The following is a 24,859-nucleotide window of genomic DNA, read 5'->3' as shown; positions in this document are numbered from 1 at the left end:
CATTGCCTGAGGATACCGGAGATGACCTTGTGTCTGATGATAACACAGCCTCGGAGAAATCTGTGGTGTTTGCTTGCTAATGCCTGTGTGTCTGCTGTTCAGTGGTCAAAGTGCATGAAAAAATTTATTTGGAAATGTAATGCTGTACGCAATGGAAGTGGGGTGAATGGGCGTGGTCAAAGGCCTGGCAAAAAACCCAAAATATTCTGTAACGTTTTTCAGTCTTTCCCCTTCAGATATCTACACGTAAATTAAAACGCAGCTTAATTGAAAATGATATGCAAGTTATCTTAATCAGTGGGAAATGGATTATCATACATTATGAAACCTCTATTAGTTAATGCTCTACATAGGTCTGTCTTTAACCAGAGAGCCATAGAAATTAACCCTGGTTGGTGCAGTTGTGAATAGTGACTTGTGTATGTTTAGGACTATAAGGTCCCAGTCTATGAAAGAAAGCACTGTGAAGTCATTATGTTAAACTTGCCTTGCACACAGTATAAGAAAGGCTGCTACAAAATGCGAAAAAAGGTTTAAGATAAAAAATTGCTTCCAAAATATAGATTTTAGTAAAACCCGACTGCATGTAATGCAACTTTTTTTTTTTTTTTGCTGCATATGATACTAAGCAGCATCAGAAACACAGTGCTGGGATTGGCTGGGGCATGGAAGCACGACGCTCCATTGAAGACTGATGGGGCTGTGTCTTTGCTGATGCATCTCCATGGATGCCTTCAATGTGAAAGCCTGAACTGTGCGTGTCAGGCTGGCAAGAGCAACCATACCAGCCAATCTGACATGTGCAGCTAAATTTCAACCTCAGCTGTTCATCCCGTCCACTTAGAGATCCGCAGCCCTGCCCAGAAGGAAATAAAATGAATAGAGGAACTTACCGGACCAATTTAAACAGACAAAAGGAGCCTGGGAGGTAGTGGCTCGCAGCAGCAGGGAGTCAATGCACCTGTGCCCATATGAGCAAACTGCATTTATGACATCATCTTTAACGAGATATTCTATGGAGGAGACCGAGGTAACCAACAGAGTGAGGGGTTAAAACGTGTTCTAGGTTTCTCCTCCAGAATTTTCAATTCTATCTAGGACTCTGAGGCAAGGATTATGCTTTTCCTTCTTTGCTCTTTATTAACGGAATGTTCACAGCAGCCAATGAAAATAAACTTGTACAGAAAAACATATTTCCCATTATTATGATTTCACACCCTTTTTATACCTCAACACCATTTTAAAATCCTCTTTCCTTGTTTGTTTGTTTGCCTTTAGCGTAGCAAACAAAATCAGACTCCATAGCCATCTCCAACAGTTGAAAAAAATGAACCATAGAAGTGCATCCTCTGGAAGCAGCGTCCGGAAAATGGAACTGTCCAGGATGGTCTATAGGATGTGAAGTTCAAAGTGCATTTCGCCCTTCCGTCCTCTCTCTCCTGTTTCTGGTAATTGTTTGGAGGGAAAAACAAAGGATTGTGTATCATTTCTGTATTGACGATATGATATTGCAATAATTAATGCTTTACAATTTCAGGGTGGGTTGATAGGTGTACACAATCATGAAGTTTGGATCAAATCTCAAGGTGGGCTAATCCTCACCTCAGAGTCCTTAATAGAATTAAATTCTAGACTTGAAAGCTAGAATTTTTTAAATTCTATATCGTGATCGGAGATTTCGGATTATGCCTGTATAAAGGTTTCCCAATACCACTGAGACTACATCTAGAATCTGTTTATAGTAAAATCACTTAAACGTGGATTCAGCAGACCAGTCTGCTGCTATCATAATGTCATGAAGCTGCAAACCCAATAAAAAAAAATTGAAAGCAGTTGTCCATCTTGACCGAGTGAGCTCCAAATATAATCGCGTCTATCCCGGCTTCCGCCATTAGCCACTTAACCCATCTTGCTAATGTGGCAGAGAAGACCAGATTAAAAGGCTTTTGAATGGCAATAAGTAATTGACCACCAGTGGGTTGTCTGAAGTCTCTAGTGCGCTCCTCGTATTATTTTAGAGATTTGATATTACAGAGCTTTGGACTGTCAGGGAAATTTGGATACAAATTCTTTCCAACAGGTTTTGGTTCTTTTAGACAGCTTGAAAGTAACTCTGTCCGGAGAAAATAGCCGTCCTGTTTAAATCCAGTGCCTTATCAGATATTCTTCTGCAGGAGACCAGGCAAAGTAGCATTGTGAGTTTCGGGAAGAGTTGTTTCTTGGTTAGATCTGCATTAGCAGGCTATCTCTGAAGAAAATGTAGGATGATATTTAAATACCATAAGCCGCTATATTTTGGCTCAGGAGGATTAGACAGATGGACCTTGCTTAACCCTCCATACCAGAGGATGTTTACTGACTGGTTTCCCACTTACAACAGACCAACTGGCTTAAATAGCTGAACAATAGTTATTGACTGACGTTCAAGCCCAGGCCACCAGAGGCCAATTCTACCTGAAAATTGATCACAAAGGTAACTTGAGCCCCCCAAGGTATCCAGATTATGATAGTCTCTCTAACCCAACGACCTTCAGCATTCTGAAGAGCATCTCTTATGAGTGACTGCAGACCAAGATTGGGCGATGAAGCTCTCAGATTGTTCCAGTAGGCCTGGCAAGAGCCTTAATCTCCTGAAATTCGCCAGGCCATAAGGTGCAACAGATTCTGGAGGATTAAAGGATGTTGAAGGCCCAATGGATGTTGAAGGCCCAATGGATCAATTGGAAGCTCCAGGACAGTAGAAGGTGGGCAGGAGAGTTACATAGCATCTTTAGAAGTACCATGATCTATGACTGAGTTCTCCACAGAAGGGTCACCATTATAAATTCTGCCTTCTTGCTGGAAGGCATAATAAAGATACCATGCCGATTCTGGAGAAAGGCATATGTGGCAGTGGCTATCAGATCAAGCCTCCAGGAAAAGAATCTCCTCAATGGAGTGGTGAGGTGAGAGGCAAACAGGTCAGTGTGGCATAGACCCAATCCCAATTGATGTTGGAGAGATTGTGAAAAACAAAATGGTTCAGCTTTCAATTGCTGAAATCTTGCAGGTCTCTCGTTTCAATTGGTCACTACGTTGTTCCACTCTGGGAGATAATCCCCTCTCACTGAGATGCGGTGTTAGAGACCATATTGCCAGAACTTTTTGTGATGTCTTAGCAGGCCTTGGCATCTGGTTCACCCTCAACTTGTTTATGTAATGGGCTGCTTAGATGTCCATCTGGAGCAGAAGGCAGCAGTGCAACTTTTAAGGGGCTTGAGTTTTTATTGTTAAAAGACCCTGCCAGTAATTCTAGGTAATTTATGTGTAGGTTTGATTTGTCTGGTGCCCAACGGCCTTCAATTGAAATATTTCTGCACCAGGCCCCCCTAGCTACCTAAGTTATCGTCTGATTCGATAATGATGTCTAGGTGCTTGCCGAAGATGGCCTTGCCATTCCAGGTCAACATGTGGTCTAGCCACCACTGAAGTACTGCTCTGGTGTCTAAAGTCAGATCGATCAGATCCACGTATGGCATCCCTCTTTATAGACGCTGAATTTTGAAACTTTGAAGGGCCATGTAGTGCAAGGGGGGCTGGAAAAATGGCTTGGATACAGGAGGCTAGATGTCCTACTAGCCTGGCTAGGGAGGGCAGTTGGGCTGTCAGAGAGTTGATCTGTAATCCCAGGAAATCCATGCATTGGGAAGGAGTAAGGAGTTATTTGCATTGTTTAGCAGAAACCCAAAGTCCTGGAGAAGGGGAATAGTCCCATTTAAGTGGGTCTGGAGAGTACATTTTTCCTGTGCCGTTAGGATGTCATCGAGATTCGTAATCAATCAGAACCCTCTGGAGTGAAGGTGTTCCACCACCGGTTTCATGAATTTGGTAAAGCACCAAGGGGTGGAGGATAGCCTGAAACAGAAGTTTGTGTTTGTACCCTTGACCGTTGGAGTCAAATTGTGAGGAAGGAAAATAAGTATATTTCAGATCTAGCCATACTATCCAGTCTGCACTCTGTATTAGATCATTGAGAAGATGGATGCCTTCCATCTTGAAATGTCAGTATAGAATCCAGCAGTTTAATGATTTTAAATTGGACCACTAAGCAGGAACCCCCTCCCCCTCTTTTGGTGACCACAATAATGTTTCTATAGAAATCTGTCAGGTGTAGGGTCGATTGCCATATTTCTTCCTTCTGAAGAAACAGAGTCTTCCTGAACTATTAAAATCCACTCTTGTCTGGAAAAATAGAGGGCCGGAGTGTGGCTGTATTGGGAAGGGGACCCCTAGAACTGTATCTTAAATCCATGGATCATTTCCAGCATCCATGAGTCTTTCACAAGATTCACTGAGTTGGAGAGAAAATCAGTGTTCTGCCCCTCAGGGTAATGGACTTTGGAGATATGAAGCTTACCTGAGGAGGAGCCAGCGGAGACCTTTCCTTTGTTTTGGAAGGTCCCTCTTCTGTATCTCCCTGACCCCCTCGATATCTGGAGGGGTAGAAAGAGCATTGGTTTTTGGTGTATCTGTGGCCTTGTGAATGGAAGCCTCTGGAGGGGCCTTGTAATGAAGTATAGCCCAGCTGAACGCCCTCTATATTGACCGGCCTGGCCAAAAATCCATAGGTGGAACACTCTTTCAAGGATGATTGGGCTTTGCCCAGGGCTGTAAAGGTCTGGACAAAGCTTCCCAGGTCCTTAACAAATTTGTCACCAAATACTAGGCCATTAGCCGTAGGGCCTGTCTATGCTGTTGTCGCCCGACTGACAAGACACAATTGGAATTGCCTAGAAGGCCCATCCCACTAGATTGTCTGGATCTACTTGTGTGCCAGCATCTTTCACCTGAACGACCATTTCTAAAATGTTGTGGAGGGGAACCTGCCAGGTCGAGGACCTTGTCTTCACAGGCCTTCCATGACCTGCATGTATCCTTCTTTGGCTCTTTCGCTGACTGCTTGAGGAAGGTCACAGGTCAGGGTTCATTTCAGAAGTTCCACTACCTTGTCAGGGATGTCGGGTCTGGGGCATTCAGAGCGCAGTCGATTGCAGATCTTGTGGTCAGAGCTTCTGAGTAGTCGTGATTGCACGTAGTTGAACATTGGAGGAAGTGGGGACAAGTTGGAAGAGGGGGTCGGATAATGTAGTCAGGATCAAAGTCCAAGGAGTAGGAAGAGTCTACGTTGTATAAGTATTGGAATTCTGGGTGGTCCAGAGAGCTTATTTGTGAGCTTTTGGCATGGAGAGGTGGGATATGAGAGTTGTAAAAATGTGAGGAGTGAGTGGATGCCATGTCCAAATCGTGGTTACCATCCCTAGGGCAAGGGGATGTGTCTCTAGCTGAAGGTCCAAACACTGAATAAGCATGGTCAGGGATGAGGCTCAGTGAAAACCGGTTCATGGTGGCTGCATGTAGCTATTCAGGTGACTTGGCCAAGGGCTCAACACCCCTGTGTTGAGGAAGGATTGTGGGAGGCATGAAGGGTTTAGAGAAGGTGGAGTTAGGAGTGTACTTCCTCAACTGACATGTGAAGCATTGGAGGGCAACAGTCAGGTCTCTGTTTACAAAGTGGGGGACATGGTTGTCAAGAGCTTCAAAAAGGAAGTCTTCAAGAAGGTACTAGTTTCTAATCACCTATTCTTGAACCTCTTCCTGATGCAAGTGTCTGTCATTTAAGGTGATGGGTATTTAGGTTCAGTGAGGGAGCAGTGGGGGTTTCTGAGGTATGCTGCTCAGAAAAAAGGGGGTTAGCGATCAAGATGTTCGGCTGCTTTACAGGAGGCAGGTCGGTTACAATTGTCCCCGCCGGTGTAGCCTGTAGATGCAGTTTATACTTGCCCCAGTGTTCTGGGTGTGGGGGAAGTGATGGGAATCTTCCACAAGTAAGCAGGGTAAGTGTATGCATTGGAAGTCACTCTTCTTGCCAAGTGTTGGCGTGTCCTCACAGCCAGCTACTTTTGGGTTTCCTGAGTTGCTGCTTGTGCACTTGCGGGGGAGGTAAAAAGGGGATTTGGCCACTAGACATCAGTCCTGCAGAGCACTTCTTGCACCTGGGCACCCTGGTCGGGTGCGTTAGTAGTAGCTGGTTGAGTGGGGCCTAATATAGCAGAGCAAAACGATACAAACCGCACCATAATCTATGGGAGAAAAAAAATCACTTCCTGTTACTTAGCTGAATGGTTAGCGGCAAAGAAACTTGATTTCAAAATGGTGTTGAGGTGTTTTATGGCACCAGGGACAGCTTGGTTGCTTTAAAGTGGTCATAAAAAGAATGATGGGAGATGTAATTTTCTGTAAAAGTTTGTTTTGATGGGCTGCTGTGAAAATTATATTAATAAACGGAGAAGAAGGAAAAAGCATAATCTGAAATTATGTTTAGTGCACGGGAAAGCTCAAATGAAAAAACATTTTCTATAACTTTTCAAATCCTCCTCCGTCGTATGAAAAGGCCTGGCACGCTGAATTAAACATGTTATTTTAACAGCAGAAGCTGTCTGTCAATTGATTCCTTAGTGTTCTATTGTTACTTTATCATAGAGTTCTATTGAACTGTGGCAGCCGGATTCTTATCTAGATTTTCTCTATCTATCAAATCATTAGAATCTTTGGTCGAGTAGACCGTTTTTGTCTGCTAAGAAGTGTAAAGGGAAGAACATCAAATTCATAATAATTTTGTATGAACCCAAATCAATCAAATTTAATGGACCACTGACTACAGAATCAGTTTAAATATGTATTACAAAGCCAAAAATAACTGGACATACAGGCAAGAGATTAAGAAAATAAACAGGCACTAATACAAACATAATCCTACGCAGAAGTCTCATACGACTCAATATTATCAGTGTTATTTCTAAAAGCATCAGGCAAATGATGATAATTCCTGCTTGAAGTCTCTGCTGCGTTCGCTCAAAGAAAATAATAGAATATTAGTCTATCCCTACACTATCTCTAAGGTGACATCCCTACTTAGCAATCCCACCCAGGCAAGAGAAAAAGGTGTCCGCAGTAAAGCCTTCCTAAGAAGTTCACTCACTTTCCATGGGTAAGTAGCCTAAGCTACAGAGCTCGTTCTAAGATGCTCCTTTTTGCTTCCCCTCTAGCCTTCTCCTCTCCACCCTCGGGGTACTGTCCCTAATACAAAATCCCCAAAACATTAAACATCCTAAACACACCCCTTCGGCAGGTCTCCTCTCCTGTATTTTTCCAACAAAACTTCAACTTCATCCAAAACCGTTGGTGTGTCCTTGGGTCCCAGGCACCTTCTTCGCCAAAAGTATCGTCTTGACATTCCTGTTCACTCCCACCGTGCTCGACTCTACCATCCTAACTCCTAAAACAAAAGGTTGTTCTGCCTAATGAAACATGTGTCCTTGCACCTGCAACAGAAAGCCTGTGAGCAGATGGACCTTGCACGTACACAAATCTACAATCCAAATTCAACTAAGAAAAGGAGCCTTCCCAAGTAAAATACATTTCGGCCTACAACATTTAGCCAATCTACGAAAACACAATTAGGCCTTTAGTGGTGCTTTCATACAATCAGGCCTTTACATTTACACACATTTCTAAGCTATATCATAAGCGTTACATTCAAAATAATTATAAAAGCATTATATTTCACTCGTAAATAAGCAAACCTACATTTGCAACTTTTAATAGGGTGAACGTTTAATCCTAATGCAACATCTTATACGTGAAGCAATAATTTCTGCATTACTTAAGGCATATTCTCGGTCAATCACTACATTAATCTTCAAACGATATGAATATTCTAGACATTCTAACATAATTTGATTAATTACTACACTTATAATAACCACACGTTAATACAGTCCTCTAAATATGCGGGTGTTAACTACCCATGATTATGACGCACCCCTACAATTTTAAGAATAACATGGCGCTCTATCAGTCCCCCCCTCCCCCCCTTTGATGACCTGTGTCATCACCAAATTACACCATTCCTTGGGAAGGAACCGACTTAAACAGAATTTGTTGCCATTATCCCTTGCCTAATTTATGTAAGGAACTTGTAGCAGTGAAGATGAGCACCATTTTCCTGTACATATTCACTCTTCTGCACAGGAAAGTCTGTGATTTTAAAGGTCCCTTCTACAGCAACATATCTCCCACTACGGGCACTTTCTGTGAAGGGAACATTCTTTGTGATTTTCATAGCACATAAGTAAGAGTGATTAGTGATGTGCGTTAATGCTGTAATGAGGCTTGTCTCTGGTGCTATTTATGCATCTCTATGGTGTATATCACCTGGATAAGAGTGCATCAAATACAGCAACAGCAGCAGTAGTAGTGATCAGCTGTCTTATTTACAATTAAAATGAAGTGCATGTGTACACCACCAGCACCGATTAAGCACTATACACAAGTCCATGAAGTTAACAAAGGAGGTTGGCAGAATGAACCATTGGAGAAGGAAGATGCCATTTTGACACAAATATTTGCTTGGTTCTAACTGTCAGTGGTCGGAAGTTTGGTTATATTTTCATTGATCCTAGCTCCTGTTCTCCTTACCAGAACCCCTTTACCAGGAGTACTGGTCAAAGTTCACTGGAGTGGACCCAAGCCCTGGCTCGCCTGGCTTCCATTTGGACCGCTCCCGCTCCGTCTCCATGGCAGCCATGATGACGGCAGGGCTCCTGTCTCCTCCTCTGATGTCTCCTCGGGATTCAACCTTCTCCTCCTGGCAGGAGATTCCGCAGGTGAAGAAGAGTGGGCTGCTGAAGCACATCACCCCCCAGGAACGTAGACTGCAAGAGGTAAGGCGAGCAACCACTTGGAGGTCTGAAAGTGTTAAAATGTGAAGGGGTCTGTATACATGATATGTGGTCTAGAATACTTACAAGGGGATTGTTTATAAGAGCCCTGCCAGTGATGCAATTGAGGATATAAAACATGGTAGATGGGATGACAGATCTTTGCACCTGACAATACTGGAGAATGAGGGATCCACTCAAGCCCGCTCAGAGTGTCTCTCTGCCTAACACTACCACAGACTTCTGGTGGCCTCTTACTATGTAAAAATACCATAGGCTGATGGAGGCCCTCTTTGAGCCAGATGGAACAGATTGAGGTATCACTTTGTTGTCCTTGAGAATAGCACAGATTGAAGTAGCTTTCTCTGGCTATCACTAGCAGAAACTTAGGGAGCTCTTCCTTTTCAGGTCATCTTTTTGGATCTGAAGCTTTCCCAGCATGCCTAATTTCCTTCTTTTAAAGCTGGATCATCTAGGAGGCACTGACCTGTGTGTGCTGTGGATACGAGTACTGAAAGTTTTTTATTTTTGTATTTATACTAATGGGATTTGAGCAACAGTATAAAGAGTTCTTCAATACAGAAGATGCGAAGAGCACACTGGATTGGATTTTTAAAGCACTATTAATGTTATCATAACTCAATAGAAATACTTTCTACCACCTTAAAAGGTAGAAAAGCAGAGTCAAACTGGGCTTTAACAAAATGGTGGATTTCACGTTGATCTCCACAGCAGATGCTTAGCTTGCTGATGTGTCTCGCAGACTAGTGAAAATTGAATGGCAAAAATTCATAGGCACTTTGCCAGACTAATAATTTTTCCCAATCTTTTTTTAATTGGTGTTTATTGTTTACATATACACTTGCAACATCACATAGCCTGCACAGCTTTATCAGTGTCACAGATCATGAAAATGTGTATACCTGAACAATCAAAAAGCAGGCCTCTGCCCACCAATTATGCGCTGGTACTACCTCATTATTAAGTCACCTATTCCTTGAAAGAATATACACCTATTGTAGAGGGGATGTAGCAGTAATTCCTATGCAGATGTTATTTTATCAATGATTAACAAATGGAAAAGCTTTTAGTACTGCAATTTCTCTGTGGGCATATTGCATTGAGTTTAAAACCCTTAGGTGTAGGAGTTCTCTAAATTATTCAAAGAGGTACCTCTTAGGTTTCACAGGTGTCTGCTTTCCATTCATGTGAATGTGTGATCTTTTCCATCCCTAAAATATCCCAGACCCAATCTATCCCATCTCTTAACAGATTTGGTCTTGCCACATTGTGTTGTCATCAAAGTCTTGTTGCACATATTGCTATTAAGATCTACTTACCCCTTGTGGAATGTGGTGTGCCACTCTGCTTTTTGGACTGACCCAGTAATTGTGTAATTCATGAATCTTGGGTGTATTTGTCTGACAGTCAATCAGTTGCATAAATTATCTTTGTCAAATAGTTTGGGATTTTTGGGCAGTGCAATAGTATGAATCTCGAGGGGTGTGCGATACCAGTAGAGTACACTTTTAATGCAGACTTCTTTTCCAATAACGTATCTAGGTGAGGAAGTATTCTAAATAATGTATCATCCCATTCTATTTGCTGTGAGTGTGCACCCTATCTTTCATTCCCATTATATTTCAGCTGCAATCTTTATTGTAGGAATGCTTACTATACATGTATAAATCTCAGATCACCCTTTTGTCACTCTTTTGTAAGAATCCATCTTTCAAATTTGATTAGATGCTGACTAGCATGTGGTAGTTCCCTATCTGATCATGAAATTGTTCTATTGTGGTTGCCTTGCTCCTTCTTGATGGTTCAAAAGGGCTAAACACCCTCTACCTTAAACAGCTTGCCTATTTTCGTACACCCTTTGATTTTCCCCATATGCAATAAGAATTCTCCTCAAGTACTGGAGCTAAGGTGGGATTTTCTACGAATGCCATTGAAGGTGAGGGACAGGAGGGAGAGGCCCAATCGTTGACTTCTCTGATCAGACATGTGGGTTGCCTCTCCTAACTGGGGAGGAATATTGCCCCATGTACCTGGCATCTACTCAAGCCAATAAGTATTTGAAATGTAGGTCCCAGCAATGATTGATATGATTTATGTAGCAAACGTGTTTTTCGGATTCCACTCATTTAAAAATTTATAATGGAGTGAAGTTGACCAGTCTGACCGTATTCATGACATTGGGGAGACCAATCACTCTTTCATGGTGATCTTAGAAAATCACACATGATCCTTGCCTTTTATCAGCCAAGATCAAATGAATGCACTTTATACATAGTTTTAAGCAAAGAGGAAGGCATCAGTATTGGGACTGTTTGGAAGCAACCCAACAAAGAAAACCCCCCATATGCCATGATTTTAAGTCCTTCTGAATAGCTTTTGAAAGTAAGTATATAATGGTGGTGATTACCTATTCCCTGGTAGATATTATTTGAACCCCTATCTAAGTTATTGATTCCTTCACCCATTGAAAGTGGGAGAGGTCCTGTAGAACCAGAATCTGCCTCTGTGTGGCTATTTTCAATAAATGTGATTTCTGTAAGTTAATCATAAATACTGCCACTTCGGTTTGCTCAATAGACTTTCATTGGTGGCTAGTGGATGAATAGGAACAGTTTTTTGAATCGAGATGTCTGCATCCGTGGTCAACTTGTACTCATACTTCACAAACCTCGCTCCTTTGATAATGTTGATTCATCTTCTACTTTCCATGCCATTCAGGGAATAGTCCATAAGGAAGCATTAAACATTAAGGTAACAGGGGCATGGTTAGGCCTATATGTCATGTTTCCTGTATAATTTGTAAAATGGATGTTGATACAAGGATTTGATCTAACCTAGCATATGACTAGGGTGTACAGATAAGTAAGATGTATATTCTGAGTGTTGTGATTGATAATCATCAGCCATTCCCATACTCTTCAGTCAGTCTGTATTCTCTATTTAAGGTCAGCCTGTCTGTCCTCTTTGAATCGAGCATCTATGATTAGAGCTATCCAGAACTATGTCAAGATCTCATGCAGTATTAGCTCCCCTTCTATTATGTGGGTGATGGCGCACTTAAGGAATTTTTCCTTACCCAATATTTGGGGCACACAGGTTAACATCTGTGTATAGTGTGAACCTATTTTAAGCACAAGAGGCCCAGACCTACTTGTACTGCCTGGTACAGCTTTTACCACTTCACAAATGGCACCTAGTAGAAGCATAGTAACTCCACCTGTCTGATAATGTACTGAGCAAAAAATTATTTGGACAGCAAAGAATTATTTGGACAGCCATTTCCAACTATGGAAAGACCAGTGCCTTTGAAGGAGAGATTCCCTTTGTATTGGCATATATATTTCCCTTCATTTAGTGTAACATGCTTTGCTTTTCACAGAGGCATTTAGCATTACACCTAATAATCTTAACCATGGTGTTGTGTATTCCATTCTACTTTGTTGTTAGCAGAGGTTAGTGAGTCTTTATGGCCTTGTTCTACTAGAGCTGTGGAAACCATACCTGTGCCAGTAGAATAGTTTCTTAACCTGTAACCTCAACTGCATATTAACTGACCCATAAACTGACTCTGTAAGAACCCAACTTCCCCATCAAAACAACCCTGGGATTCCTAGCCACCTCTGAATACTCCAGGTCATGTTCCCTGGGACTTTAGATGACCGGTGAGCACCCTTCTACCTCATACCTTGTTCCCAAAACCACACCATGCTAACATTTGTAAAAGGGAGCAAATTTCGTTTTCAAGTATATTAAACTTCTTGTGAGTTTGCTTCTAAGCCTCCTGATCCATATGATTGGTCCTTCATGCCGCCAATTTCTTTCATCCTTTGTAACACTTCTGTTTTGCCACTGCACTTTCTTTGGAGGATAGCTTTTTTCTCCCCGATGGGTCTTATTGTGTGCCATTTTGTTTGCAATTGTGTATTTTCCTGTGTGAGGGAATAGGTCTGCAGTGTCCTGCAGCAGTACTATTTTTTGGTTCTCTTGATGGACGTGGTGACCATTCTTTTCCCATTCCACATACTGATAATGCTGAAAGGGGGACACACTGATAAACATTTTGTGAACACAGAAGATCTGTTATCGGCCTAAATTCTCTTGGCAGCCTCAGTGGAATTTGCCAGATAATGGAACAACTGTACTTTGTGTTCTTGATCAAACCATTCCCTTTTCTGTCGAGCTTTGGTCATGGTATTAGACTCTTCTGAATATAACTTAGGGGAGGGGTTTTGTTGACCACCTTAGGTTTACTCTGAATGCAGTCCAGTCTCACCAGGGGTGTGGGAGTGAATGCCCCCTATCCCCCACATTTAATGTTGCTCTTCCCATCTCTCGTTTGCTGTTCTTTTGTGGTCATCCACCCTGGCTTCATCTCACCTTTGAACGCTCTTGGTCCAATAATGATCCTTTGGTTGGTTGTGCCTGTGATGTTGCTGTGGATATCAATACATTCTTGACCGACTGTCACTCTGAACATGGCCTCCGGTAGAAACAAAATTACAGTCCCTTCCTACAACAGTTGTGTGCAGCTCCTCAGTTATTCCTTCCACCCTAACAGATAAGGTAGGAAGCTCAAATGTGTCTTGAGTTGGTGCTGCATTTGTTAGAGCGGAAATCTCACAAATCTTTTTGGAACATTTAGTAAATGTGGCGGGAATTACCTTTAATTACCATTACTATTTTTCCACGCCAATATATATTCTCATATATATTCTCGAGGTGACGAATCTTTGCCACCATGTTTTGACCAAAAGAACTCCCTCATAAACACAAGCAAATAATTTAAATTCAAATAAATATTTTGTAAGTAGTTTAAAGGGTTTTATTTTATAATTGAAGACAATGGTTTCTCTGAGTCTTTATTGAGTAGACTAATATCAGGCAAATTACAGAATTGATAATAGAAAACTATAATTAGTGCAGATCATATTATAATATCATGCTGCAAATTCCATTAAGGAAAGATTCCCTATTCTAAGAATTGGGCACAAATTATGTCGGCCCGAACCCATAAACGGTTAAAAAATAAAGGCAAGAGTGAGATTAGCATGAAGCTAATAAATCAATCATTACAGAGTTTCTCATAAAAAGAAAATAAAGCATAGAGCAAATAACGATTGGTAAATCCAATTAGTCAAAGCAAAAAGCTTAGGGTTTTATTAAATGTCACAGAGACACAAATCCTTTTGTTCAGCTCTGCAGCCTTGCCTCCCCCTCTTCAGCAGCTGAATCATAGTTTCTCCTCCCATGCATCTAGATCTGCACCTCTCTGCTCCCCTCCATCTAGATCAGTTCTCAAAATCACCTCTGCTCTCTTCAGTTATGGATCTAAGTCTCCCCTCGACCTCTGGTTCTGCTCTGTTCTCTGAAACTCCTAAGCTAGGAACAAGTTTTTAAATCTGTAAATGTTACAAAATATGTGGTCTGTTCTTGTCCTCTCCAATTGAAATCCAGAATTCTCTGGTAAGCACATCTTCCCCTTCCTCCAGTTCATGCTCAATTCATCAGGCACTGCCTATTTCTTTGTCCTCACAACATATTTGAAACTTTTTTTAAATTACCTCATAAACGCGATATATTTGTTACAAGAGAAAAATATTATTTAAACAGGAAACATATTGTGGCAATGCATTTTGAAATGTTTGTGCGTTATATTTCTACAGAAAATAAATGAGGCTTTAAGTCAGTTCATGAATAGAGCTTGTTTAAAATATCATTCTACCAGCAACTAACACGATATCAGGAAGGCTTCTGAGAGTTTCTATTTCACTGCATATTCTATTGTTAAGGGCAACGTCAAATAAAGCGTCTTACCCTCAAGTTGCAAACTATAAATTCTATTTAGCTGTCACTGCTCTTGTGCATTTTTTTTTTAATGTAGTTAATTTAATACAAACTATACACTACCATTTCACACGTTTAATAATTATTGTACGTTACGAAAACACATTCTATAATTAAAACAAAATCTAAACTAGTTACATTAACTACGAATTTTTACCTGTGCATGTTTTAACATTTTCAAAAAGCATGAATTATTACCAGAGAAAAGCCTTTGAACCCTAGTGTTTTCATTGTATGCACTAAATGTCTGTGTGTAATTTTTAAAAGTCATGGGCAGATTGTCATTTTCGTTGGTTATGGAAGTCCCATTTTATTTCCTACACTATTGAAGCTCCTCCAAATTGGCACCAACCAGTAGTTGTCATATGCTACGTTTGCACGTCACTGCTGCTCCATTCCGCTCTAAATTAGTGGTGTGTCTTGAGCACGGGACCAAAGGATGCTCCATATGGACACCATGGCACTTATGCTCTACAGGGCCATGTCCTGAGCCATGACATACAGCCAGGCTTTTTCCGGGTCAAGGAAGGCAGCACGTTCACAGAGGACGCCAGGACAGGACGCAATAGTCCGCCTGAAGGCCCTTTTTTACCGGACTGGAGCGCGTTACCCACACACACACACACACACACACACACACACGGTACATTGAGACCTCATTCAAAACAAGAGACAGGTTAATATACCTATTCCTTATCACTTTATTTGGAGCACCTTGAACGCACCCCCTTACCTTCACGGTATTCACATAACGGTCCTGATGAAAGCCTATAAGTCCTATCAAGGCGTAAGAGGCAGAAACATGTCGACCAATTTTTAACTCCCCTCCCTTTCACTAAATCCTTTTATTCATACTCTAAGTGCATCCACTGCTCATAAAAAGTATCTTAAGATACACTAGACCAGAGTTTACTAGACCCGAACCCAGACTTATTAAAGTTGCTTTCTGGTTTTCCGGGCCTTTTTAACGATTCCTTATCACTGGCTCACTACTGTTTCAACCTTGGGTTAATACCTCCTAGTGGAGGTTGCATAACCTGATCGACCTGATGATTATGCACACACGTGATTAAAAAGCGGAGAACCAAGATACACCGCTACAACACCAACATACCCATCACGTGCATGAGGGTCTTTTAATTTGGGACGCACCCCCCGCTCCTGCAAGATACCTAAGGTTGTGCAGGACAAGTGATCCTTTCCCAATTGATTATTGAATACAGCCAGGCTTGACATGAAGGGTTTCTGCAGATGCTAAAGTATAACCCTTTCCCACAGCACCCTATCCCTTCTCTAGCGTACATGGTCTGTAACCAGTCCAAGACTTGTTCATATACCCACATCTTCCCTGACTCCCCTAACACTTTCTTAGGTATTCTCCTCAGTTCAAGGTGTGTTTGTGAGGGTAATCTCCTCGCTGTGCAGGGGTTCTTGGCGCAGAGTACGTAGACTAATACGTACTCCTATGGTATCTCTGGAGGCTAGGGCCAGCTAGTGCTCGGTGGACCTAGCGCAATAAGGAGTTGCCATGATGGGCTTGGAGGTGCTGATAGTAGTTGATATTCGGAGTAAGAGCATAGTTGAGTAAACAGGACTGCTCCATTTCCATGTTTGCCATTTCCCCCAAATAACGATTGAAACACAACAGAGGGAGTACAGATGAATCTTTTTCCTCTATTTAACTATGTGCCTTTCCCGGCCGCGCGCCAAAGGCAAGCCTGTCTGCGCCCGTCCGCGCCAGGCCGGGCCCCGGGGCCCTCCACCCTGCCTGTCCCCTCTCTTACCTACCTAACCAACTCCTGGCATATCATGACGACTGGCCCATTAATCCCTCAACACTGACCCGGATTGTTTCTCTTGAAATCGCCCGTTATGATTACTCTAATCCCGCAAGTTGTCATCCCAGCCTCCATAAGGAGCTGCCACGCTCGGCTTCTCCTCATTCTTGCTCCAAACTCGCGGCTAGCCTTCCACCCATGGCCTCAGTTTCCCTTCTTAATACCCGGTCTGCGGTCAACCATCAATTGGAACTCTTTGACCTTCTTGACACCCTCCAACCCGAGATCCTATGCCTCACTGAAACTTGGTATATGGCCGCTTCCCTTCCTGATATCCTCACTTCCCTTCCTGATATCCTCACTTCCCTTCCTGACGCTTACTACATCCTTCGCGCTGACCGCCCGGAGGGGAAGACCGGCGGCGGAGTAGCAATGATGTTACGCTCTAATCTTCAATTTCAAACTCACTCACCATCCTATTAACTCAACTGACTTTCAGTGGTGCGTTCCACGAATCTGGCGTCCCCTCTCACTATTGTGCTCTTCTATCGTCCCCATTAACCCATGCCTCACTTCATCCCAGCCATATAGGATCTACCAGCCACACTGGTAGTTAACAATTCCGCTGTCCTCCTGTTGGGTGACTTCAATTTTTGGCCAGGTGATCCTCATGAGAACACCATGTCCAAAGATTTTTCCGACACCCTCCACTGCCTTAACTTCACGCCACATATTACTGCTCCCACCCATACTCGCGGGCATACCCTCGACCAGGTTTGGTCTGCCAATCTGTCAATTTCCACACCCACCATATCTCCCTGTGCCTGGTCCGATCATTCCTTGATCACATTCTCCGTCCCCTTGAGGGAGACCAACACCCTTCCTCCTTCCAAAAATATATATGCCCGCAACTGGAATAGGGTAGACCTAGCTGGTCTAGGCAATTCCTTAGCCTCCTCTGCCCCTACCTTGACAGACTTGTCCCCTAATAGGCAGGTAGAAACCATTAATAACTGGCTCTCAGAGGCCTGTAATCCAGTTGCTCCACCCAGACTAATTAGAACACGTCGTCCATACGACGCCAATAGGTGGTTCACCAATGCCTTGAAAAACCAGAAGCTGGCCCTTTGACAGGCTGAGCGCCACTGGCGTTGCAGATACTGCCCTGACCTCAAGATTTCCCATCTGATCCTCCTTCGGGCCTATAAAAAAGCGATACTCCCCGCCAAGCTAGAGTATTTCTCTCAGAAAATCAACCAGGCAGCAAACAAATCTAAAGAGATCTTCACAATCGTGTATGAGCTTGCTGCCTCTAACAGAGTTGTGCCCAGACCCATTCCTTCCCAATCCCAATATTCTCAAGGACTATTTCATTGAGAAAATCACTACCATAAAACAGAATATCCCTTCAGCACCCTCTCTGTTCGTCTGTCCTCCACTCCCCCCGCCCCTTCCTTTCTTGACCAATTCCCACTGATTTCAGAAGAAGCCTTTCATACCCTCCTGGGCAAAGTTAAGACTGGTTCCCCCGCTGACTTTTGCCCGGCACATGTCCTGAGGGAGATCTTCTCTTGCTGCCCAATCCCCCCCTATTACCCTGCTCAACGCCTCTATCACTTCAGGAATTGTACCAGATGCTTTTAAATCAGCCACAGTTATCCCCATTATAAAGAAACCTACTGTTTCCTCCAACTTTCGACCTATTTCGCTCCTTCCACTCTTGAGCAAGATCCTAGAGAGCCATATCACCTCTTTGCTCTCTACCTACGTTGAGGCTCTTCACCTCCTGGCTGACCACCAGGCCAGTTTCCGTCCTTTACACTCTACGGAAACTGTGGTCCTCTCAGTGGTTGATGAGCTCAGACGTAGTGCAGACACCAATTCCCCCCAGGCCTTAGTTCTACTCGACCTATCCGCGGCCTTTGACACGGTCGACCATTCCATCTTACTCGACCGTGTCAGAGGTGCCGGCCTACGGGGGCCAGCCTTGTCTTGGCTCACCTCCTTTTTAACAGGCCGTACTCTGGCTGTTCGGCTGGCAGGTTTCCTTGCCCCTATCTGGCCCGTTTCCTGTGGGGTACCCCAAGGTTCCTCTCTTTCCCCTCTTTTGTTTAACCTTTACATACACCCCCTTATTGTTGCTTTATAGGACATGGAGGTCACGGCGTTCAATTACGTCGATGACCTCCAGCTCTTCTTCAAACTCTCCTCTTCTCCCGATTCAGTTTCCAGGGTTCATTCCACTCTTACTTTCATCCATAATTGGATGAACCTCAATCATCTTAAATTGAACCCCGATAAGACGGAGCTGGTTCTTATCGGTGGTCCCTCTAACCCTTGGTCCTCTGCTTTTTGGCCCCCCATCCTCGGTTCCCCCCACCCCCCTCTGCTTCTGTCAGAACCCTCTGCATCAAGGTCAGCCAGGACCTCTCTCTACGCCCCCAGATAAGCGCAGTAGTCTCCTCTTGATTCCTCTCTCTCAGAATCATCCGGAAAGTCTCTTGTTACTTCTCGGCTGAAGCTCTCAAACTCATTGTTTCGGCAGTGATTCTTTCCCGACTAGATTATGGTAATGCCCTTTATGTGGGCATTCCAGCCTATGAATGATGTCGTTTGCAGCTTATTCAAAACCAAGCAGCACGCCTCATTTTTAGGCTCCCCAAATCTAGTCACATCACCCCTGCTCAAAACTCTTCATTGGCTCCCCATAAAGGAGCGCTCACTCTTTAAGCTGGGTTGTTTGACCTATATGTCGTTAGCTGGCACTGCCCCTGCCTTCATCAGATCCAAGATCATTGCATATGTTCCTGCTAGACATCTGCGGTCCTCCACCCAGTTTCTCCTTCTAGTCCCCTGATATCGTAAGAAGAAATCGGGTGGTTCAAGATTCTCGACACTTACCCCCTCTTCTGGAACTCACTCCCTCTGACAATTAGATCTATCCCTTCTTATCTGGACTTTCGGGCTGCTCTGAAAACCTACCTTTTCTCTTCTGCTTACATTCTTTAAATCTCACCCCCTTCTCCCCTTAGTATTAGTTTCTGTCTACAGCGCCAAGAAACCGTTTGGTAGTAGAGCGCTATACAAAACCCTTTCAACTTCAACTCCTCTAGCAAAATATGTAGAAACTACCTGCTAGGAAAATATGTTGTAATGTATTAGAGGATGGCTTAAAATGTCTACATTGTCCATTTGGTGCTTTTATTGGGCACTCTGCTGAAGCCAAAGACCTGTCCTAGGATTGTAATTGCAACAAAGCCAGATCGCCTTTGGAAACATGTAGCTTTTAGCCCGTGTGTCCCCTCAGAGGCCGAAGTTTGAAAATAACCACCTAGTGGTGAAGCTTCTCTGTAGGAACAGTCTGTATGCATTTTTGTTTTGTTCTCCCTCCACCACAGGAACTTGTGGTTAGGATGTATGCTTGGGTATGAGGTCGGTCATGTTACTATGTTGTTGTTTTTCATCACCTGTGATGCTGTTGTCCTCTTTTATTTCAGACTGTGTTTGAGGTGGTCACATCAGAAGCTTCATATCTCCGCAGCCTCTCATTGGCCGTGAATCACTTTCAGAGATCCCAAAAGCTCACGCAATGCCTCTGTGTCACTGAGGTGCACACGCTGTTCTCCAACCTGCAGCAGGTGAAGGATGTAAGCGAGAGGTAAGAAACGAAAACATTATCTCCTCCCTATCTCCCATATTCCTAACAATCCTAAGCAAATGGTGAATTTAAAGCCATTATGCCCTATGCCTTTGTACTTCATACCATGGCAAATCAATTTCTGTCCCGATACTTATATTCCTTGGAATTGCAAGATTGATGTGCCACATAGTTCTGCCAATGCACCTCTTCTCGGTAGTGTGCACTAATAGTCCTACACTGAGATACCTCACAAAGCTCTGCAATTGCACTTGCACCCTGACTTCAGCAGTCCTTGTACATCAGAAGAGGGACCACATGCAACTGCACTAGTACACCTCCGTTGTGCTACAGTCTCCCGGCTATTAAATTGCTGGGCCCTATCTACAAGTCTTCCATTGTTTGACCTTTCCCCCTCCTCTCCTTCACCATCCTTGTAGTGGGAAGAACTACATCTCTGTCATGGTTCCTCCCTCCTGATCATTGCCATACCATACTCTGCCAGTACTGGATTCTCTACAAAAGTCTACCAATGTCCCTCAATCATGACCAACTGCACCCTTGCCAATCAAACAGCGGGACACAAGAACACAACACTTTGACAATACTCCTCCAGTTTGCCCCAAATCTTCTTAGAATGCAGTCCCCCGTTTTACCTTGTGGGCTCAATTGAGAAGGGATGGTAGCTCCACAATCTCTACTTTCTTACTTTTCACCCTGGTGACTCTTTACCTGTCTTCTTGTAGTTTTCTCATGGATCTGGAGGAGCAGCTGGAGGTGGACGTCTTTCTCTCAGGAATTGGAGAGCTTTTCTTGAAGCACTGCCCATCGTTTCACAAAGTCTACGTCCCCTATGTAACCAACCAGATGTACCAGGAGCAGCTTGCACAGCGGCTGATGTAAGGAATGCCTGTGTCGCCAGTATATCCAACCATTTCCTTTGAAACAGAGTTGCTGTGTTGCACCTGAAATTGATTAAATTAATGCTTTGCACTTTGCAACAGTTATGTGCAAATTGACAAACTGCTTTCTTTTTAAAATTAGCTTAATATAGTGAATCTGAAATCGCTTGCATGTTTTGTACTAACCTTGTCCTGGTAGTGTTTGGGTTGTCTGGGTTACTTCTAGCTATTGAGGCTCCCTAGGAAACAATGTAGCTTTATCAGATTCAAAGTGTCTAAAAATGGGCACCGCTTTGAGCTTTTAGTACAATCCAAATGGCTATCCTGGACCATTCCGGGGAAAGGGGTGGGGATTGGATGGGGCAGGAATTATAAACATGGTCTTCGGCACGGTTGACCTGGTTAACAAATGGGAAATATTTTCGATTCAATGTTTGTACTCAAGTGCATTCTGCTTTTAATGCTTATACATAGATTCTGTCCATTGATTACATATTTTCTGAACACTTTAGGATTTATTTAGGTTCCAGAATCCAAGGTATTAAAGCACAAATAATTTTTCAATCGAAATTTGAATTTTACAGAAACTAATTACCACAATGCTTTCCTCCTCTCGTTTTAACAAGCCTACACAACCATTGCTGCAAACTTGCAGATTCCTTTACCTTTCTGGCCAATCTAGACATTTATGAAAACTTCCAATCCTCTCGCAGTTCGTCCGGAGGAGTGCTTCGGACCTACAACTTTTGGAATTCAGTCAATACTGAGTTTATTTTGCTTTAGTGTTCAACTTGGGGCCTTGATTACAAGTAGTGTGCATTATTGTGGAAGATTAACCATATCCAGTCAAACCCATTACCCCAGGGCTACCTCCAATTTGGAGGGTTTTTGTTACTTTCAAGTGAAGCAGAACCCGCATTTAACACCCCAAATTCTGCATGTTTTGCCTTGTACCCGGGTCTTTCTATTGCTATAGTTTGACTGGCAAAAAGCTGCTGGTGAAAACCACAAGGGTGGGTGCATATCGCGCAACTCTAAATTCCGATGTCTGTGCAATCTTCTTGCACATGGAACAGAATTTAGTCCTGAACTTGTAATCACGGCCTAGAGTAAGCCTCGAAGGGACAGATGGCAGACTGGGTCAGATCAGTATTCCCCCCCTCCCCTTGGCGTTGACTATACCAGGGTCATCAGTAATTCCAGGGGGAGAAACTACTTCCTGTTTGGATTTACTGGGTATTAGTGTGGAAATATGTTTCCATGTTCAATCCCACGTTTCCCCGAGCATGTCCCATCCTGGGATTCGGTATGTTTTAAGCAGCTGATATCTCTTCATGAAATAAAACCGGTCATCCTGCTTGGACCTTAACCCCCATTACCTGCCCCACCAGGGTACTGGGGCACCAACAATAAGGCCCTAACAATGAACCAGATAGTGCCAAGCAACAGACACATGTTATGACAACTGTAGATTTTAAATACATTGTGGGTTTCTACATCTTAGAGCCAGGTGTCTCCTCTCTACTTCCTCTATTCAAATGGATGTATACAAAAGGTACATATATGAATTATAGGAACTAGATCATCCATTTTGCATCTCTACCTTTGTTCATTACCACATTATGAGAGTGTAATGGAAGAGTTGTAAATACATTATTGCAAGCTTCCAGGATAGGAGTCATGGCATGAGCATAATTCTTGTAAATTAAGTAGTTTGTTGACTGGTTCCCTTTCTTCCTACAGAATCGCCAATGCCCTTTTCCCCTAGGTCAGGCTTCAGTAGATGAGGATGTTTATTTTATTTATTTATTTATATTCTTATATAGCGCAGGATTCGACTCCCGTAGGGATATCTCCGCGCTTACGCTTTTCCAGGGAGGCCTTATAGTACTAGTGAGCTGTGGAAAAATAAATGGTATAGTATCGTATCTTAGGGAGCCGAGAAGAGGTATGTTTTTAAAGTCTTCCTAAAAAGCAAGAAATTTGCAATTTGTTTTAAGGTGAAGGGAAGTGAATTCCATAAAATAGGGCCTTTATAGGAAAGAGCTCTGCCTCCTTGCCTAGCTTTTCTAATTCTTGGAACCTGGATCAATTGCTGGCTACTAGAGCGCAGAATGCGCCCAGGGCTGTAGTAGTAGAATTTTTCTTTCAAGTACTTGGGTCCCGTGCCATTTATGTATTGTGCAGCAGATTTTATATTTTACACGTTGCCTAACCGGCAGCCAGTGGAGTTTGGCCAGGAGAGGATGAGAAGCAGTCCTTGGCTGAGCATTGAGAACAAGTCTCGCTGCAGTATTCTGGACTACTTGCAATCTTTGTAGTTGTTCTTCATTGGCCGAGATAAACAGGCCATTGCACTAGTCCAGCCTACTGGTTACCAATGCCTGGACAAGAGTTTTCCTATGGTTGTCCGGTAGGAATTGGAAGACACGTCGTAGCAGTCCGATGACATGAAAGCAGGACCCTGCTACTTGATTGATTTGTTTAAACAGAAGTGCCTTATCAAGCCACACACCAAGATTTTTTACAGTCTGTTTGGGAGTTGGGACTGGTCCCAAATCCGGGGGCCACCATTCTGGTGACCACAAAAGCGTGGCCTTCCCCGAACAGCATAACCTCAGTCTTGTCTACATTGCACTGGAGGCAATTGAAAGCCATCCAGTCCGATATGGCCCTCATACCTTCCGCAAAAGATTTTTGTACTGCGGGAGTTAGGGTACGAAAGGGGAATAAAAGCTGAGTGTCGTCAGCATATGACACCGGGGTGAACCCATATGCTCTTGCAATGTCTGCCAAGGGGGCCACATACACATTGAAAAGTGTGGGGCTTAGGCATGAGCCCTGTGGCACTCCCTTGGTGAGCTCCCTTAAGATGGAATGATGGAGCCCAATCTGACTCCTTGCGAGCGGCCTGAGAGAACTCTCCAACCAGGACAGAGCCACACCTCCTATGCCCATCTCCCTCAAACGACCGAGAAGTATTTCATGCGACACCGTGTCGAAGGCAGCGGATAAATCCAACAGCACCAGAATCATTGAAGCTCCTCCATCTAGTGACATCCTGATGGTATCGGTCACTGAGAGGAGGGCAGATTTGGTGCTGTGATTGGGCCTGAACCCAGATTGAGAAGAGTCCAGGCCCTCCGCTGCCTCGATGTATTTTGACAAATGGGAGTTCACATGTTTCTCTGTCATTTTATCAAGGTAAGGCAGGAGGGAGATGGGTCGCAGGTTTGAGAGGTCTGTTCAGGGAAGTGCCGCGTTCTTCCGGATAGGGTTCACCACCGCTTTTTTCCACTCTGTGGGCACACATCCTTCCCTGAGCGATTGATTTATTATATCTTGGATCTGGGGTCCAAGCAAGATACTTAGGGGGCCAACTATTTTGGCGGGCAAGAGATCTTCTGGAGACCACGATTTTATGTGACTAAAGAGAAGAGGTAAATCTGAGTCACTGACTGCTGGAAATGCCATTAATGAGATATCTCTCTGCTTGGGCGGTATAGGAGGAGTGAGGATGGCAATAATTTGGTTCTTTTGACCAGATGCCTTCATTATTTTCTCATAAATCAAATTGATTTTATTTTTAAAAAACAGGGAAATATCGTCACATAGGAGTTGGGAAAAGTCATCTGGGCTTTCACATGCTACATGTTTTACAAATGCCTGCAATATTTTATATAATTCCTTAGAGGAATTTCCTGCCTCTACAAGTTGTTGGGTAAGGCTGTTCTTTCGTGCAAGTTTGATATTTCGTGCAAGTTTGATATTCCTGTAGTAATTAGACTGAGCCTCATGGTATGATTTCTTACTTTCCTCTGTTTGCGTTTTCCTCCATTTCTTTTCTATCCTCCTACATCCTTGCTTCTCTACTCTAAGTGCTTCAGTATACCAAACTTCCTGTTTGGAAGTAGGATA

At 43.3% G+C, this 24,859-nt stretch overlaps 1 protein-coding gene across 2 annotated transcripts in view; it reads left to right on the top strand.

The window, feature by feature from the left end:
* The window catches only part of LOC144754701 (rho guanine nucleotide exchange factor 19-like), a 202,334-nt gene that overhangs the window by 133,316 nt on the left and 44,159 nt on the right, over positions 1–24,859 (top strand). For both annotated transcript variants that reach the window (XM_078642836.1, XM_078642837.1), the window contains exons 4-6: positions 8,521–8,762; positions 19,900–20,060; positions 20,786–20,938. In XM_078642836.1, the coding sequence (XP_078498962.1) occupies positions 8,521–8,762; positions 19,900–20,060; positions 20,786–20,938 (556 nt within the window). The remainder of the gene's footprint in view (positions 1–8,520; positions 8,763–19,899; positions 20,061–20,785; positions 20,939–24,859) is intronic.

Source organism: Lissotriton helveticus, chromosome 5_1 (genome assembly GCF_964261635.1).
Source record: "Lissotriton helveticus chromosome 5_1, aLisHel1.1, whole genome shotgun sequence".
In the NCBI taxonomy this organism is placed as follows: Eukaryota; Metazoa; Chordata; class Amphibia; order Caudata; family Salamandridae; genus Lissotriton; species Lissotriton helveticus.
Note: the sequence above shows the minus strand (reverse complement) of the source record. Positions and strands in the feature narration are given on the sequence as shown.